We start from the raw sequence: 20,882 nt of genomic DNA on the forward strand, positions 1-20,882 counted from the left end.
TTATATTTATAAATTATCTTTGAAATTCTACTTTTATTCTTATGTCCATCTGCATATCCAAATTTCTGTGCACTGAGTACTGAATTATTATTACTTTGGGGATTCGCTTAGTTCTATTTCTCTAAAAAATATATTTTAGTCGCATTCGTCTTATTTCAGTTTTAAAATTAACTACATCTTTTATATTTTTTGTTTATATAAATAGATTTTAAATATTTTGTAATTCATACATCCTCTGCTTTGATTAAAATTGTTTCTTCTTTATAATTAAATTAATGTTTATTTTCTGTGCTATGTTTCGCTAATGCTGTAGCATTAATATTTTTTTGATTTTTGTATTTGTCCTAGGTCGATTTATTCTCATATCAATTTATTTATATAACCTAAATAATTCATAACAATGAAAATTTTTAAACAAAGTATTAATGGACATACCTTCACGGAGTATAATTAGTTGTTTTAAGATCTTTAATTCATATTTTGAGTTAGGACACTCAACCCTGATACACACAATAATATCAATTATATTATTAAAAAAAAAAATACAACCCTTTTTCATTTATTAAATTCTTTATTAAAATTGGTATTTTAAGCTATACTAAGATTCATCGTAATTTGTAATTTCGTTTAACTGCGGATGAAGCCCTCATAGATAACACTAATTACACATTTAATATTAATTTTTAAAACTATTACTGTAATATTTATTTAAACATTAAGACTATCCTACATATTCAATTACACAATATATTTATTAAGAATAATAATATTTGATACATTTTGCACTAATGATGAAATACAATTAAAAAAAGTCAGTATCCTGTTCAATCATAAAGGTTTAATATGATTTTATCGAGATTGAGTTTTATTGTATTATATTGATTTGATTTTATTACAGTCTGAAACGTTAGAAGAACTCAGTTCCAAGGGTGAGCTTATCATTGGTCTTAAGTATGAACCCCCAGATGAGAACTGTCCCAAAAAGAAATCCAGAGGCTCTTTGCATGTACTTATTAAAGAAGCTAAGAATTTGCCTGCCTTGAAGAGTAATATGTCATCCGATCCATTCTGCAAAAGGTATAATTTTTTGACAATAATATAATACATTAATTTATAATTAAATTTAATTATAACTAAATTAGTATTGTATTTTATTATCATTAATATGAGGAGAAGGTGGTCCGGGGTTGTGGTCAGGAGTGAAGAACACTTATTTTATTGTGCCAACGTTTCGGCCTACAGTTCAAACCTTCATCAGGGCTAAGTATAAGCAAGATAACATCCATGTTAAAATAAAATAAAAAATCGTTTATTAGTATAAGTAGTAATTAAAAAAAGAAGATGGTCCAGTTGTCAACTCAAATAGTAAATAAACTGTTTATTTTGAGCCAATATTTAATCCCACTTTGCAGGGCTAAAAAAGATACAAACAACTAAAATAATGCAACAAAGTAAGAGAATAGATAACATAAAATAATATTAAGCTAAGCTATGGCTAAAAATGATTTAAAATGTGTGAAAATTTATACAAAAATGATCAAAAGAAATTAAAGAAAATTAAAATTGTTTTTATTTTTATTTTTTCATTATGTATTATTTTTATTTTCTTTAATTTAGTTTGCTTATTTTTATATAAATTTTTACATATTTTAAATCATATTTAACCACACCTTAGTTTACTTTTATTTCATATTATTTTGTTCTCTTACTTTGTTATATTGTTTTAATTGTTTACTTTTTTTTTTTTGCTCTGATGAAGCCCTGCAAATTGGGGCGAAACATTGCCTCATAAAAAATAGTTTATTTTGTATTTGAGCTATTTTGACCCTGCTCGGACTATTTTCCTTTTATATTTATATTTGTATGCTCTCACGGTTGTTATCTTCTTTATACTTAAACCTGATAACGGCCTGAAAGTCAGGGCTAAGAAAGTAAGTTTCACTAGTTAATCTCATCTCATATCAATCTATGGTCAACGATAATCACGTCAAAATTATTATCATAAACATTGTTTTGCACTAATCATGTAATATGTATTGTATATTGTAATAATTTATTATTATTTAAAAAGAAATTTATTTCTTTTTTAAACTAAATTCAAATATAAAAGAATAATTTGGGTTTTAATTAAGAGCTTTAATACTGAATAGATAATATAATTTTATTATATTAAAAAGAACTCTTAATCTCAGGGCGTGTAGTTGCTAGACAATCAGAAACAGGCATTTACTATAGTTACAATTAATTAAATTAAAATCTAGTTTACATTTGTATCTATTTTTATGTATACAAAACTAATCAAGCTAACGATCTTCCTTTTATGATCCTTGGTGTCTTCTTTTTTCTTATTCTTCTGTCCTTGCGTCCAAAATGGCTTCCTCTTCTTGCCGGACAGAAATTCATGAGGACCTCCTCATCTTGGAGACATCCTTTCACCTGCCCGTCCACACAACGACTGAATCTCAGAAACTGAAACTTGCCTCGAAGTTCCATGTAAACATCGATTATTGCACAACAGTTAGGGACTTTTGCAAATGATTTATTTTCTGAATATTATTCTGTAGCACTATTTCTTGATTTCTATTTTTCCTTTAATTTACTGTATTTTCAATTATGAGGGGATGAGTTAAAATAGTTTTTTATGATATTTGAATCTGCTCAACATGGCCTTGATTCAACATACCGCCATCTTGGTTTTTGTTTTTGAATCACGAAGTTATTATAAACAATGAAACTTGGTTAGCTTGCTTTTTGGATAAACAAAACAAATGAATATTAAAATGATACATAAAATAAAACATATCAAAAACCCTTTATACATCAAAATATACTATTTACTCAAAAAGAGCATATTACAATATATTATTATGTATTGAATATTAGTATGTTCTGATCAATATGTGCAGTATCAATTGCATTCCGAAGGAGAGAAAAACTCATTTTCAACTTTTTTTTTTCTTTCAGTTACTTGTTACCAGACAAAGGAAGATGGTCTAAACAAAAAGCGCCTGTTATTAGAAAGACGTGCAATCCCATTTGGAATCACACCTTTTCTTATCAAAACGTAAGCCTGCAAGAGTTGTCAGAGAGGAGCTTAGAGCTCACTATCTGGGACCACGATCGCCTTTCAAGCAACGAATTTCTCGGCGGTGTTAGGCTCAACCTTGGCACAGGTACGCTTATTGATAAAATAAATTTAATTTTTTTTTATAAATCTTTAATATTAGCTTAACCCATTTGCATCATAATACATGCATGGGCACTTAGGCAATTATCACCGAAGTGCATACTATTCATATTGGACATGTAGTCAACGAAAAGAGGTGTTTCAGGGAAAAATAATAAAGAAAAATAAAAAAAATGAATGGCTTTGTTTCCGACAGCAGTTAAAAAGTGATAATCATAGAAAATGCAGATGTGCAGTTTTTTTATCAGAAAAAAAGAAACGATACATTTTATCAATGTGACAGTTACCGTGTGGCCTTATGCCTTGACTATTTCAAATATTATCATCTGAAAAATAAGTAGAATCCATTCCTATTATCATTATTAAATTATAATGAAGTAAAAATTATTTATTTATGCAATATTCCTTTTATATTTCATATTTTGAAACATTTTCATTTAAATACAATTTTAAAAAAATTTGGGTGTTTTGAACGAATTTTTTACTTTCCTGTGTGATGCAAATGGCTTACCAAGAAGTTCCTGTTTTATGATCTAGATTTTATCCCATAGAGGGCACTAGATTCTGTTATTCCCTTTTTTTTATATTATATTATATTATAGCATGTAATTTATATATGTCCGATTACGGATTGATAAGTATGCTGTGTGATATTGCAACCTGATGTATTTAGGCAGCATAGACGAATAAAGTATTTCTGTCTCTAGTGTAAATGGTAAATCAACCTACGAGTATTGTAAACTAATTTCTTTCAGCGAATTCTTGTAATCTAAACTGTCTACAAAAGATAATAATAAAAAGTTTACCACTCTCTGAGGCTGCGTAGGCCTAATGAACCAGATTTTTCAAAATGGCCACTGTGTATTTTTAGATTTATAGCTGATAACTCCTAATGTATTACAGATAACTTAAATATAACAGTGAAATTCAAAGGATTAACTTGCTCAAAGTTCGATTTATTACAAGATTTGTATTGAGGTTTTCGATCTTAAATTTCGAAAGGAAATGTAATATGGTGTCCATGTTGAGTACAGAACCATTTACACTGAATATATTGCACTTTTTTTCATTTTTATTGAGTTTCTTCAATCCAGAAGTAAAAATTACACATTAAAAGTTATCGCTATTGTTGTTTTGTTTCTGTAATTCTTTGGACTATTTAAAAAAATAGTATTTTCAACTGCAAACGCCCATTTTCTGTTAAAAATAATTTAAATTTTTACCTAGACTATATGAAAAGTAGTAATTGAACTTTTCCAGATCGTAACGCAGGAGGTTTATTTTATATTAAAAAAAAAAATTAAAATGTTCGCTATTTTTTATTCAATGCTGAATGAAAATTAGTTAGCATAAATTAAAAAATATATAAATAAATCGTTTTACACTTGCTAATATTTTAAGCTATTTTAATAGATTATTATCTGTTAAAAATAATATTTCAGTTTTTTTTTTTTTTTGTTAATTTGTTTAAGGTGAAGTTGTATCTATAATGAAAGCTGGACTCTCATTCAAAATAGTGCTACATTTTTGTTTTAAATGAGGAGACAGTTATTAATAATAATAAGTTTAATTTTAACAAGTATTTTAAATATAATTTTAATTGATTGACTAAATAAGAAATATTTAATTATTGGGTTGTGTCATGTGTTGTCAGTTTTCACAGGGAAGGTTATTTAGTAAAACAACCTTATGCAATCAAAACATTTTTATTCAAAATATTTATTCTCATTTTCTATATATTTTTTGCAACATGTTATCAACTTTTCAATCCCATAACTGAAAGATTCAGGATTTTGTGAAGAAATGAATTTAGAAAACTTATTTTTGTCATGAGAATCATTTTCAAAAATTTTACTATTAAGAAAGTTGTCCAAATTTCTGAACAGAGGAAAATATGTTGGAGATAAGTCTGGTAAATACCGTGGATGTGGAAGGACTTCATAACATATATTGTTTCGTTTCTTCACTGTATAGCGTTGTCATGTAAAAGTATAAGTCCCTGACAATTAACGAATGTAGGTTGTTTTTTGACATAAACATAGCAAAAAACAAAAGCCATATGTTTGCCATGTTTTACAACTGAACCCCTCAAATACAAATCCAGGTCCTAGTTATGTACATTATTTTTTATTATTCTTTGTTTTATAATACCTTTCATTGTTGCCATTTTATTTTTATTTTAAATGATAGTAATTTTTATTTGTAGGCAAGCACCATGGAAAAGCAGTGGATTGGATGGATAGTAGTGGAAACGAGATCATGCTATGGGAAAGGATGCTCGAAAGGCCCAACTTTTGGGTAGAAAGCTGCCTTCCTCTACGTACATCATTAGATTTGCGCAGTAACCTTTAACAAAAAGCAAAAAGTCCATATTTGTTATTAATACAAATAACTATGTTCTTTTAAATTCACTAAAACCAAAATATATGTGCTGCATGTTTCACTAATTTATTTTAAAATTAAAAAATAAAAAGAACATTTGAATATGATGTTTAGGCTATGAAAAATTATTTCAGTTTTAATGAAACTATATAATTGTCAATGACTAATTATTAAAAAAAAATTTCAAAATCAGTAAATTAATCGTCTAAAACGAATGTAAATTATTTTATTAAATGTTGTATATTTAATGATAATTATTTTTTTAACCAACAGAACTCGACAGTTCCTATTTAAAACAAAAATATCTAACGATACAAATCAATTGTATTGTTAAAGGTTATTTGTATTTATGTGTCAACAATTATATGATCCATCTATATAACTGTTGAAACTATCATGTATAATACCAGTTTGTTTGTTTTTTAATGTGGTATAAGTGTCACAAATTTGATGTACATAAGACGGGTAAATTTTTTTGTAATTTGTATATTTTATTTTATTAAAATATGAACCAAATAAAATTGAAATTCAAAAATAAACATTGTAAATTTTCACAAGTTGAAAATTTATTTTATTGTTTGTTTAAATTAAATATTTATTATAACTCTCCTGGAAAGATTTGACTCTTCCATGTTTTAAATTACCCCTAAATTGTTCATACATCTCATGGCATGTACAATGTATATATGAATATATAATTTAAGGTATGTATTAAAAAAAAAATCTTTCTACTTATATGCAAGATTTATTGTGATTTTTATTATAGTATTTAACTATTCTTAATGTTATGCCAGTCCATTATCTAATTTTTATAACTCGCATAAATTTTGTTAAAAAATAAAAAAATATGTTTTCAATATTATGTGTTTGGTTAATTTTCCTACCTATAAGATCCTCATATATTTTGTATTAATATAATAATATATTAAACAAGACTCCTAACTAGATATATCTGCAGAAGAAATAATAAAGGGGTAGATATTCCGGCCGAAAAAGGATGAGCTAACTGGAGAATTTAGAAGACTATACAACGCTGAATTGAGGAAAAGTTTTTTTTTTTATATGACACCCTTCCCGGTCATTTCTGAAATACGGGGGAGGGGAGCTATCTATGGGTAACCAACCTATTCTAACCCTGGTGGGGATCAAGTTTTCATTTCATGGGACAGCTACAGAAATTAAAGTTGGCCCTCCAGATGATGACCAGATTTGAACTGACACCTTTACAGTTCTGAGGTTGCAAGGACCAACGCCTCAACTCCCTCAGCTATAGACGGCATTAAATTGAGGAAACTGTTTGTAGTAAATATAATTCAGGTTATAGCATTGCGGCAAATAAGATGGACAGGTTATGTTGAAGTGCTTAGTAACAAACGGAACGGATGGCTGTTTCATAGAATGATCTCACTGAAATTAATGTCCTGGGCAGAATAGCCTGTAAAAAGTTTTTAAATTATTGGAAGTGAAATATAAATTTATATTTAAAGTATGCTATTTTATTAGTAATAAGTAATATTGTTTGTTAAAAGTTAATATATAATAAAAGTTGTTATTTGGTTGATTGTCCTTGAGGATGGCCGAATTGGCCGAAACGTTGGACTTTTAAGAAATAATAAAGAGTGTTTTGAGACTTAATTTTGATACAAATTATTTTATGTAAACAATAAAAACTAATCTCAAGAAAGTGAAAAGAATATTTCTTGTTTAAAAATGTTGACATTTTTCTTTTAGAAAAGTATGGTAAAAATATTAGTTTACGATAATTTACATTTATTTTAGGCTAATTTTTTGTAAACTCAATATTGAAAAGACTAAGAATGATTTTATGGAGTTGGTGATCTTGTCAGTTTAATGGCTCAGTTTAGTAAAATTAAAAAACAATTTAATAATCATGGTAATATAAAAATATTTATCTTGATGAAACAGAAAAACACACTGCACATTCTACTACTAGTTCAACAGTTAAACTCATGCTAAAACATTTATAATTAACTAAATGAGGAAATAAATGTTTCTCCCTAATACATAAAAAAACTCCTTTTACCATTTTTTTGTATTTTCCTGGTTGTTATGACAATAAGTTATAACTGTTGTTATGAGATGATCAGAATTGTGGTCCACAAAAATACACAAATAAGATGTATACTTGATATTAGAAAAAAATGTTTTTTTTTTTTTTAAACTATTAATATAAATAGTTATAGTATAAAAAATTGAATTATATTCTAGTGATATATGATTTTGTTTATTGTTTTTATTCTTTTTACTTACACATTTTCTCTAACTTTTTATTATTCTTTATATATATGTTTTTAATTTTACATTTTTCTCTCTTACTCGAACATGTTTTTTTTTCTTCATCAATCATTCATTCAAATGATCATTCTTCATCATCATTCAAAATCATAGAAGAAAATTATAATCAATAGTATAATAAATAATAAAGATTTTAAATATATGTACATAAAAACCCAATATGGTCATCCACGATTATATTCAATTAAAATTAAAAATACTACTCTATATATGTAAATAAAAAAAATTCATTAAACTAAAAGTAATAAATATAAGAATGATAATTATAAAAATATATCAATGCAAAAAAAAGATTAATAAATATAAAAAGTGAAAAATATACTCAAAATAGATATAAAGGTAATAAATATACATATTAAGAAATTATAAAGATATATAAAAACAATGTATAAATAAAGACAATGGTATGAATATAAGACAATGAAAAAAATATTTTGAAAATTTTATAAAAGAGAACAGCCTAAAAGAAAATGGAAACAAGATGAACAAAATAAAATATAAATAATAATTACTGTAATAAATAAAAAATAAACTTTATTATTAACATTGTAATAATTAATAAATAAAAACTGTAAAGAATAAAATAACAGGTGTAAAATGTAATACTAAATAAAATCAAGAATAAATCCAGTAGAAATTAAAAATGAATACAAAAATAAAACTAAATAAATAGAATAATAACAATTACAGTAATGAGTTATAAAATTTCTAATGTAAAAATATTATAATGAATAGTGAAATAATAATTAGTAGAAGTAGTAACAATCATGGTAAAATATAATGAAGGAAACATTGGTGAAATCAATGAGATGGAAATAAGATGCAAAAAGATATCAAGGGATGGATAAACATAGCATAATAGATTTGTTATTATAGTTATTATTATTATTAAAGTTAATAATAAGGATAATAGATGATTTATCACACCATGCTTACATTTCAATTATTATTATTTTTTTTGTTTTTTTTAAAAGAGAAAATAGTTGTCACAATGATGATCTTCATAAGGGCTACAATAAAAAGATACAAAGAAGGTTGTCAATACAAGGGTGAGAGATTCACATAAAAAAGTTAAAGATGGAGGTATGGAAACTATCAAAAAATTATATAAAGAAATAAATATAAATACATTGCAAGTTTTATTAAGTAACATATTAAGTGACTTATCTGATCACTTTACTATATGGATAAAAAAATAGTTATCCAGAAAAACTGAAATGTGAGTTGTAGGGAACTATGTATGTGTAAATGAGGAGCGCTGTCTGTGGGCGACATGAGAAACAATGTCCTTTAACATTTCTTATCATTACTGTCCATTTTTTTTTTTTTTTTTTTTATCCCTCTAAAAACAGAAAAACATTAAATTAATAGATTGCATTACACATGGTTACATAACTCAGATTGAATATTACCTTTTTCTACCAATGGTACTTGAAGGTGTACAGCGAAATGCTTTTCTATTCTTTTGATGTGTCCGTTCCATACAAATTCTTCTAGAAATATTTGGAGGTGGGGGGCCTCCTCTTGTTGACTGACCTTCAATCAGTTCATTAATATTTCCTTCTTTTATTTTTACAGTATTTATTTTAATTCTATCATTCATTATAGTGCTTGTTGTCTATCAATAATTATTCATCTAATTTATATTTATATGCTTTTAGTTTACTTCTTTATTTTTTATATAACTCTCTATGTATATTCTTATAAATTTATCTTACTTTACAAAGTTTGTAACTTGTCATTTAATCATGCAAAATGGCCACGAGAGGTCAGCACCATCTAGTGACCTGGTATTTCCAGCTCCAAACATTTCTAGATGGTGCTGGTCTCTCGTGGTTTTATAAAAAACTATTATCTCGCTTCTTGATCAGCACTGCTATCTGTTGACAGTTTTTAGAACCAAACTGTACTGTATGAAATATAAAGTTCTCAACTATTTATTTATTGCCGACGTTTTAACCCACAATGTAGGTCTTCATTAGGGTTAAAAATAAAAAGATATAAAGAAAGTAGAGTTGAATATAATATAAAGAAAGTATAGTAAGGGATAATGAGTGTTCAAACTACCGAATATGTAAATAAAATAATAAAAGAGGATAAAGATAAATACAAAAAGAATTATTAACTATTATAAAAAAGTGATGTGTATGTTAAATTTATTATATGAATAGGTATCTAGAAAAATTGAAATGAGAGTTATATATGTGTAGATGATGAGCGCTGTCGGTGGCGAATGTGAGAACACTACCCTATAACTTTTCTTAATTTTATGCCAGACCCATACATACTCATACTCATAGAAAATATAAAACCTAGTTTTTCTTTTTGGGTATAACTTTAATATTAACATGAAGTATATATGTACTAATGTGTAGAGTAGTGTTCAATGATATTTGAAAAATAGCCACAAAACAGATTTGTGTATATTAAGAAAACTAACAAAATTAATATAGTTTATTAAACAGCTCTACATTGTCTATCAACTTCAAAGCAATAATTTATAAAAAAAAATTTTAAAAAAATAAAAAAGGAAGATGGTTCGGGAGCGGTCAAAGAAAAACTCCCTTGAAAGTCAGAAAGAATGCCCTGAAAAGTCAGTAGTAAGTGAATTTATTTTGAGAAATCGATATCTCAAAAACTAATTGACTATAGATGTCTATTAGCACTAAAATTAAAGCTTGTTTTTCAGATAAAATTTTTGAAAATATTATAAAAATTATTACTCCTACAAAGATAAACTACTTTACATTAAGTACATTTAACTAGCTTTAATTTGAGTGCTGGCAGACATCTATACATCGTATGATTCCTGAGATATATTGTTTTGTAAATTAAAATTTTTGTCCAAACAACTAGAAATGAACATTATGTGAATTTATTTTGTTGAATATCATGAAAACTACTACTCCTAAAAAGATAAAACGTAATGAACTACTTAATAGTGCATTACACTAGCTTTAATTTGAGTTTTTGAGATATAGATTTCTGAAAATAAACTCATTAACTACTGACTTGTCAGGGCATTCTTCATGAAATGTTGCATTGAAATCTTAGGAACTATTAAACATAAATAGCTCTATTAGGGCTCATGTTTTAGCAAATTTACTTTTCTTCAAATGATGTTCTCTTAGGTTTTCAAGATTCGATTCAGGAGTTCCGAATGAAAAATTAATTTCTTTAAACGTTTTGAAACAGCCGCCTTTCTTTATTCCTCCTACATATACTTGGCAGACTCATTGATTTTGACTATTAATTATACATAGTTTTCACTAAAGTAATAAAAAACTGGGGTGAAACGGCTGCCTTTTTTTCACAGCTGCTCTTATACTACATCTTCATGTAACAATCCTATGTTAATTTTAAGGAGATGGTAAGGGCTGTTTTCATGAAAAAAGAAAAAATAGTTGTCACTAGTTGTCATATGATCATCATAAGGACTAAAATAAAAAGATACAAAGAAGGTAGTCAATACAAGGGTGAAAGAGTAACATAAAAAAATTAAAGATGGAGGTATGCAAACCATCAAAAACTTATATAAAGAAATAAATATAAATACATTGCAAGTTTTATTAAGTAACATATTAAGTGACTTATCTGATCACTTTACTATATGGATAAAAAAAGTAGGTATCCATAAAAACTGAAATGTGAGTTGTAGGGAACTATGTATGTGTAAATGAGGAGCGCTGTCTGTGGGCGACATGAGAAACAATGCCCTTTTCTTATCATTTCTGTACAGTGCTTCCAATTCAATATTTTTCATCTTAGCAGGAAATTGGTGGGGACTGGGGATTTCGCGTAAAATGGTTTAATGTTATATGTACGCTTGCTAGAGCTGGTATCATCTATCACAACCAGAGTTACAAGAGGGCCGTTCGTAGCTCCGTAGGTCTTGGCAACCTGAGAACTGCGGGCGGTGCCGGTTCAAATCAAATGGACTTGACCCCCCATCATGGTTAGAATAGGTCGGTCACCTCTAACATCCTCCTCCCTCCCTGTATGTCAGCAAAGGCAAAAGAAGAAACTAATACAATTGTCTCAGTCAGTTTTTCTGAGAATGTTTTAGAACACTCAGTGTTACCAGCTTCCTACAGTATTTTAAATTAAAGATCATCTTCTAAACTAAAGTGTATCCTCCAAAGTATTGTCACATTTCATTCTAATTCTGTAACTACACTAGGGGTATTCATGATATTTAGTTTAACATGTAATAGCGTGTTAAAAGGAGAAATATTTCCTTCTTGTGCCATGTTAAATGATATAACATTTAACATGGTTCAGAGTCTGTTAATGATCTGGTTGTCAATGACGTCACGCAACAGACTAGCTGAGCTCGTCACCGTTTTATTTGTTGTCGTGTTAGTTTACTTACTTGTAGTTTGTGTTTTAATTCTGCAGTGTTTTGTATGTTTTTAAAACTAATAAAGCAATGTAAAACAATAATTATAATGTAATGATAGCTGTCAATGAGGTTATCTTGATTCTCTTAGACAATTAGATCAATTAAGCAATGAGGGGTCCTATATTCACACAACTTCCACTTTTCATTCAATTTGGACATGTTGCAATAAATTACTTTAATCAAAACTTAGAAGTAAACAATAACATTTAGTTTTGGAAGGAAAGGTTATAACACAAGTTCCTAAGAAAATCCGCTAGGGGCTCTTATGCATTCAACATTTAACATGACTTTAAATAGGGCTGTTCACAATCCTATACTTATTAAATTTAACATGGTAAAACATTTTACATTTAACACAACAATACTAAATGAATACCCCTAATGAATTCAATAATTGCTCTTCAATTGGAGAGAGGAAGAACAAGCTGGTGGGGGTCATTGTATGAATATTATCTTTATGGAATCCTCCTAATGATAAATATTATAATTAGTTGTCTACCTTCAGCTCTACCGTTAGTCAACATTAGCCATTCCAAGAGTTATTCACTGTATTTATTAGTCAACAAGTTAATAACATTATGTTATTTAGATTATTACGTTAATTTACCAATATATATTAGGGGTATTCATGATCTTTGGTTTATCATGTTAAATGGAAAAACTCATGTTAAATCGAAAAAAAATTGCCTTCTTTTACCGTGGTAAAACGAAATAACATTTAACATGGCTGAGAGTCTGTTACTTGGTCTGCTAAATGGAGAATGACGTCACACAATAGACCAGTTGAGATCGCCGCCATTTTTGTTGTGACAGCTCAGTTCTTTCGTGTGTTTGTGGTATTCATATCCCTGTTATTAAACCAGAATGAATAATTTTAATGGAACTGCATATCTGAATGATAGAAGATGGAGAATACTTTCAATACAGTTGTCAATTATCTCATCTTCATTCTCTTCCTCACAAGTTTGAAGATCAATAAGGCACTCATAAGCTAAACTTTCACACAAATTCCACTTTTCACTCACTCTAGGCATGTTTTAATTAATTACTTAAATCAAAACTGAAGTAAACAATAACATGAGGGTCTAGAAGGAAGGTTATAAACATAAAGGCTTATACAACAAGTTACTGAGAAAATCCGCTAGGGACTCTTATGCATTTAACGTTTAACATGACTTCAAATAGGGCTGCTCACAATCCTATAGTTATAACATTTAACATGGTAAAACATATAACATTTAACACAACATCATGAATACCCCTATAACATGGTTGAGAGTCTGTTAAATGGAGAATGGTGTCAAGCTACAGACCAACTGAGATCGTCACCGTTTTGTTTGTTGTCGTGTTAGGTTACATGCTCACAGTTTGTGTTTTGATTGTGTTAGTATTGTTTTGGATGTTTTAACTAATATAGCAATGAATGACAATAATAATAATGTTGTCAGTTAGCTCATCTTTATTCCCTTTCTCACAAGCTAAAAGATCAACAAGGCCTTGCGTAGCCAAACTTTCACACAAATTCCACTTTTCACTCACTTTAGGCATGTTGTAATAAATTACTTTAATCTAAACTTAGAATTAAACAATAACATGAAGTTTTGGAAGGAAAGGTTATAAAACAAGTTGCTCAGAAAATCCGCTAGGAGCTCTTAGCTTTTAACATATAACATGACTTTAAATAGGGCTGCTCACAATCCTATACTTATAACATTTAGCATGGTAAAACATTTTACATTTAACACATCAGAGAATACCCCTTATATGTTGAGGAACTAAGACAGTCGGTAACTCGGGTTACTGATCAGTTACAGACTCAGTGGTGACTTGACTCCAGACACGAGGTTACTACTCATCAGCAATCAAAATCTCTAATTAGTCTAATCATTTGTTCTCTTGTCACTGTTAGGGCTGGTTGAACAATCACAGTTTAAACTACGATAACTGAAATCTCGGGTAAAATCAATATTATCCGTTAAATCAGAAACCTTTTTTTTAGTAATTTGTTTATTGTTATTTAGAACTGTATAAAATTATATGCAACAAGTAAATTTGCTATTAGATATAAAATAACATTTGGAGAATCTACCCATTGGTAGAACTCCAATTACATTACTAGAGAAGATCTCGCGGCCATCTTCTTTGCAGACGCCTAGGGGGATTATGAGGTATTGAAGGAGAAGCCAGGTTAGAAGCAAGTGGGTTTGGGTGGTCACCATTTTGTATTTCATTTGTTAATCCAACTACCCTTGAATGGTAAGGTTTTTATCATTTTTATACCACGCATTCACACTTTTTATACTAGGGGTATTCATAATATTGTGTTAAATGTAAAATGTTTTACCATGTTAAATGTTATAAGTACACCATAGTGAGCAGCCCTATTTAAAGTCATGTTAAATGCATAAGAGCTCCTAGCGGATTTTCAGAGCAACTTGTTTAATAACCTTTCCTTCCAAAACTTCATGTTATTGTTTACTTCTAAGTTTTGATTAAAGTAATTTATTACAACATGCCTAAAATAAGTGAAAAATAGAAGTGTAAAAGTTTGGCTACTGATTATATTTTTTAAAAAGTCCAAAACACAAGACTAGAGAAAAAAACAAAACAAAATACAAACTATGAGTAAATAACCTAACACGACAACAAATAAAACAAGCTCAGCTGGTCTGATTCGTGACGTCATTCTCCATTTAACAGACCAAGTAACAGACTCTCAGCCATGTTACGTGTTATTTCGTTTTACCACGGCAAAAGAAGGCAATTTTTTTCCATTTAACACGCTTTAACATGTTAAACTAAAGATCATGAATACCCCTACTATAACCTATTTTTTGAGAGGTCCTGAGATTGAGGATTTTAGAAGTAGTTGAGTGTGCCCGATCGCCATTTTTTATTTCTTTTGTTTACCCCTCCCCCTTCTCTATCCATCAAACGGTCAAGTAACCACTTTTTATATTATAACCGAATGTACACGGGAGTCATTTTGAGTTCTGTTCGCAATCATTTTATTACGAGGGTCTCGTGATTCTCTTTGAACAAATCCTCTTCTGCAACATAAGATAAAACTACCAAACACAATAATTCTATTCAATGAATTGATTTAGCATTACAGAAATTTATAAATAATATATATAAATTAGCACTTTTTAATGTTGCTTCATTGAGTCACTGTTTGGATCTATAGTATATCATTGTTCAATATTTATTCAGAAACCAATTAACAATTCCCCATAAAGCAATAAAGAAGTCATTCCCCTGAAGAGGTATTCGTTTTGTGCATAATAGCGAACCCGCATTGCACAACGAATTAATTACCGACTCTTTAATTAAATTAATTATCGATTACACGGATCAACATCAAAGCCATTGCTCTATGGAATCGATTCCGATCGATATGCCATTTAATGTTATTATAAAGAACATATTACCTTTAGTTTCTATATATATTATGAACTAACAAAGACAATTTCCATTCATTAAATACACTTTATTTGGGGATAATTAAATTAATATAAACTATATAGCTTACAAAAAGAAAATATGGGCTCTGGCAAATGATAATAAACTAAACACATTATTTAAAATTGTCAAGCTTCTGGTATTACTTCATCTGTCCAAATCTGAGATAACCTAAGAGAACGTCATTTAAAGAAGAGTAAATTTGCTAAAATATGAGCCCTAATAGAGTTGTTTACGTTTAATAGTTTTCGAGATATAGCTTTTTAAAAAGGAACATTTTGTAAACATGTTGTATGGGACGTATTGAAAGATCAGTAGTTAGTGAATTAATTTTGAAAAATTTATATCTCAAAAACCATTTGACGTACAGATGTCTATTAGCACTCAAATTAAAGCTAGTTTAATGAGCTATAAAGTAGTTTATGATGTTTATCTTGGTAGGAGTAATAGTTTACATGAGATTTGCTAAAATAAATTGATTTATAGTTGTTCCGACAAATTTTCATTAATTTTCGGTCAAATCATATGAAGATAAGTGTCATAAACTACTTTATAGTAAGTTAAATTTCCTTTTTTTTTTTTTAGTGTTGGCAGACATATGTGCGATTTTTGGATCTAGAGATATTTTATTTAAAAAATCCAACATTTTATATGAACAACTAGAAATTAACATTTTGTGAATTTATTTTGTCAAATATCATAAAAACTACTACTCCTACAAAGAAAAATATAATTAACTATTTTGTAGTAAATGTAACTAGCTTTAATTTGAGCGCTAGCAAACATCTGTACGTCTAATGGTTCCTGAAATAGTTTTTCACAAACTTCTTGTTCGAACAACTATAAATAAATTTATTTTAGCAAATATCATGAAAACTACTATTCCTACGAAGGTAAAGGTCATAAACTAGATATCTGTGCGTCACATAGTTCCTGAGATATAGATTTCTCAAAATAAATTAACCAACTAATCATTAATCTTTCAGTAGATTTTTAAGAAATGTTGCTTTTTAAAAAGCTACATCTCGAGAACTATTGGACGTAAATAGCTCTTTTAGGGTAAATATTTCAGCAAATTTACTCTTCTTTAAATAATGTTCTCTTAGATTTTCTAGTATTGTTGGTAGTTTTTAAGATATAGAGCTCCGAATGTAAAAGTAATGTTTTTTTAAGGTTTCGAAACAGCCGCCATTTTTTATTCCCCCTACCTATACTTGGCAGACTCATCAATTTTGACTAGTAATTATTATACATAGTTTTGATTGAAGTAATGAAAAATTGGGGTGGGAAACTACCTTTTTTTCTTCCCAGCTCTTATACTAGTTGTTGTCTGTGTAATAAACTATTATATTTAAATAATGAAGATTGTGTTCATTCACCAATTTCATATTAGTTTCTAGAAACTCTTCCAGTAGATCATTAATTTATTTAATTATGTATTTTACAGGCTAAATCTATTTGTATGTGTGTTGCCCCATAAACAAATAAATTATTATTATTAAATGAACTTTATGAATTATGAATGACTGAATTGATTTCAGATTGACTAATGACTGAGGCGTTTTAGAACATCTGATTTATGAAAACGACAGTGTCGTGAAACTATCGGTTGGGCAAGATCCTAGACCGTTCGTTATTACAGAAGAGGATTGATAATTAGTTAGCTCTAGAGAAATATCGAGAATATAGTTCCAATGTCACAATAATTGTTACGACACAACTAGTACGCCTACGTACCAGAGGGCGCGTGCTTGTCTCCTAAGAGGAATATTTCTTTCGCTCTAGGCACCACTTGCTTAGAGGACAGGCAGTGGTTTTTTATTTTCTCAATTTGAATAATACTTTATAAAAAAAAAAAAAAATACAAACATTGTGATTGACAATAGAATAACATTATTGTTATAATTTATTATTCAGAAACCTAAATGAGAGTAATAAATGGATTAATAAAACTGGTAAATATTAGTAAGCCAAATTTGTATGTGTCAAGTAAAAAAGGTATTTAATTTTTGAGAGGTAAATATAAAAGATCCCAATTTTTTTTTTATTTATTTATTTATCTTACCCCTGTCGAACAGATCCGCTACCTTAGACTACATCTGGACAAACGATTAACCTGGAATGCTCACACAAGACTGAAAAGACAGGAAGCTGCACGTCGATTTCGACTAGTACAACACTTACTAGACAAAAAACTCTAAACTCATTATAGAAGACTCTAATAAGGCCAATCTGGACACATGGAGTTGAGCTTTGGGGCTCCACTAAACCTTCGAATTCCTTTCGTATCCAATCATTGCAATCCAAAATCCTTCGTGAAATCCTCAACGCTCCTTATTTTGTCACAAATAAAATAATTCATAAAGTCCTTAATGTTCTGTATGTAACAGATCTAGCCCGAACCAGATATCACTTCTTCCATTATAAACTCCCTAACCATGTAAACCCACTAGTTTCTAACCTTGCATTTTCTTCCATTCCTGACAATCCTCTGAGGCGCCTGAAAAGAAGATGGCCACGAGACCAGCTAATGTAAAATATCAATAGAGTGCTACCAATGGGTAGTTTCTCTACATCAAATTTACTGAATGTATTATATAATATTCAGTTATAAATTTCAATAATGGTATACAAAAAATATTTATTGAAATTTACAACAGTAAATAATAATACATCTAGTAAATGTGTTGTAAGATCATAATGGTATGTATTAGGCATGTAGCGCACTTATGGAACATTGAGGTCCTGATGGATGACTTGATTTGTGACAAAGTAAGGAGCATTGAGGATTTACGAAGGATTCTGGATTGTAAGGATTGGATACGAGCGGAATTCAAATGTTTAGTGGAGCCCCAAAGCTCAACTCCGTATGTCCAGACAGGCCTTATTACAGTCATGTAGATCAGTCTTTTGTAATGAGTTAGAAGTTTAGACCGTTTGTCTAGTAAGTGCTGTAATAGTCGGAATCGGTATAGTCCGTTTGGTGATCAAGAAAGGTACCAAAATTAGTTACCAGCGTTTCGGCTCAATTTGCAAGGCTTCATCAGGGCCAAATAGGAACGAGGTACAAACAATGTAAACTGTAATAAGACCATAAGAATATACATAAAAAATTGTATAAATATAATATACTACATACTCTCAACAATAGCTTTTTCCGTTTCCGCTTAATTTTATTTCTGTCACGAATCAATTTAGCATTTGAAAATTATTAGGAGAAGATGGTCGTGGGATTAGGTCAATAATTACACACAAATAAGTAAAACTTATTTTGTAGAGAGATAGTCCGGGTGGCGGTCAATGAAGGAAACTTCTTATTGTTAACCAACGTTTGCAGGGTTTCCTCAGGACTAAATGAAAATATGATGCATTATTAGAATTCACAGAGCATTAAAATAAATATACAGAGTAAATAAGAAAATATGTATAACTTTTATTTTTTAAATATAAAATAAATATACAGAGTAAATAAGAAAATATGTATAACTTTTATTTTTTAAATATAAAATAAATAACAATAATAATTTAAGGAAGTATACGTATAGCTGGATTGGAAACTAGTTAGTTACTAATAAATACAGCATATAAAATTATATAGTTAACAATAAATAGTTTTCTTTTACTATTTTGATTTCTTATTATGACTATCTTCCTACTTCTAGGTTAACAATCTTCTTAAAATGTAAAACTTATTTATTTGTGCAGATCTTTCGTCCTGAATTTCAGGTCTTCATAAAAGCTGAAAAACAAAACCATATAACAACTTTATGTAATTTCGTTTTTGAGCGAGGTTGCTTAGGTGACCTCAAAACGTCATATTTCCATCGAAATTGTTCACAATCGCAATACTTCCTCTATATATTAGGGGTATTCATGTTGTGTTAAATGTTATAAGTATAGGATTGTGAGCAGCCCTGAGACCAGCTGAATTTGCCACCATTTTGTTTGTTGTGTTAGGTTACTTGCTCGTTGTTTGTTTTTGATTGTGTCAGTGTTGTTTTGGATGTTTTTAAAACTAATAAAGCAACGACTAACAATAATATAATGACAGTTGTCATTTAGTTCATCTTGATTCTGTTCCTCATAAGTTAGAAGATCAAAAAGTAGTTGATGTTGTTTTGCCATGTTAAATGTTATAAGGGTAGGATTGTGAGCAGCCCTATTTAAAGTCATGTTAAATGATAAATGCATAAAAAATCCTAGCGAATTTTATGAGAAACTTACTTTATAACCTTTCCTTCCTAAACATCATGTTGTTGTTCATTTATAAGTTTTGATTAAAGAAATTTATTATAACATGCCTAAATTGAGTGAAAAGTGGAAGTTGTGTGAAAGTTTGGCTACTGAGTGCCTTGTTGATCTGACTTGTGAGGAAGAGAATCAAAATGAGCTAATTGACAACATTCATTACATTATTATTATTGTCATCCATTGTTTTAGTAGTTATAAAAACATCCAAAACAATACTAAGCCAATCAAAACACAAACTACGCACAAGCAACCTAACACGATAACAAACAAAATGGTGACAAGCTCAGTTGGTCTGTTGCGTGACGTCATTCTACATTTAATAGACCTATTAACAGAGTCTCAACCATGTTATATGTTATATCTTTTTAACATGCTAAAAGAAGGAAATGTTGCTCCATTTAACACGCTTTAACATATTAAACTATAGATCATGAATACCCCTATTCTATAAACAGTTTAGCTAAATTAACAAATTGTCAAGACAGTTATGTAAAGATACAAAGAAGTATGCCTTGATGTTTCGGAAAGGGTTGACTTGATCTCAGCTTCATTAACCAGATGGTCTGTACTTCCTCGAACATACGTTAATAAAATGTATTTCCTTTTATTTTCTTGTTCTTGAATCAGGGTTTGTCACCAGGAAGTGCTATATATCTGGTTGTGTCTTTTTGTTTGAAAGGATATTTATTTGGAAAGGATAATAATAAAGAGTAGAATGCAGAATTATCTGAAGTTTAGTATGCACAGTCGACTTGTGGTGTCTCGGATTCTTCTGCCCGTTCGCTTTTGAAAATTGGATTTTGTCAAAAAATAAACATAATGCTTATCAATGCTTATGAATAAAGGTGCCTCTACAAGTTTGCCAATAATAATAATAATAAT

At 29.0% G+C, this 20,882-nt stretch overlaps 1 protein-coding gene and 1 long non-coding RNA gene across 3 annotated transcripts in view; one reads left to right on the forward strand and one right to left on the reverse strand.

The window, feature by feature from the left end:
* LOC106679162 (uncharacterized) overlaps positions 1–5,871 on the forward strand; it is a 341,257-nt gene extending 335,386 nt beyond the window's left edge. For both annotated transcript variants that reach the window (XM_067045902.1, XM_067045903.1), the window contains exons 10-12: positions 899–1,077; positions 2,965–3,173; positions 5,394–5,871. In XM_067045902.1, the coding sequence (XP_066902003.1) occupies positions 899–1,077; positions 2,965–3,173; positions 5,394–5,539 (534 nt within the window). In that variant the 3' untranslated portion in view covers positions 5,540–5,871. The remainder of the gene's footprint in view (positions 1–898; positions 1,078–2,964; positions 3,174–5,393) is intronic.
* Positions 5,872–9,191: 3,320 nt separating this feature from the next.
* LOC106679157 (uncharacterized) overlaps positions 9,192–20,882 on the reverse strand; it is a 42,261-nt gene continuing 30,570 nt past the window's right edge. Inside the window, exons 2-3 of the long non-coding RNA XR_010842996.1 lie at positions 9,298–9,421; positions 9,192–9,227 (exon numbers count right to left, since the gene is read on the reverse strand). This is a non-coding gene — a long non-coding RNA (uncharacterized lncRNA). The remainder of the gene's footprint in view (positions 9,228–9,297; positions 9,422–20,882) is intronic.

The sequence above is a fragment of the Halyomorpha halys genome, unplaced genomic scaffold (genome assembly GCF_000696795.3).
Source record: "Halyomorpha halys isolate HHAL.00 unplaced genomic scaffold, Hhal_1.1 Scaffold180.1, whole genome shotgun sequence".
Taxonomy (NCBI): domain Eukaryota; kingdom Metazoa; phylum Arthropoda; class Insecta; order Hemiptera; family Pentatomidae; genus Halyomorpha; species Halyomorpha halys.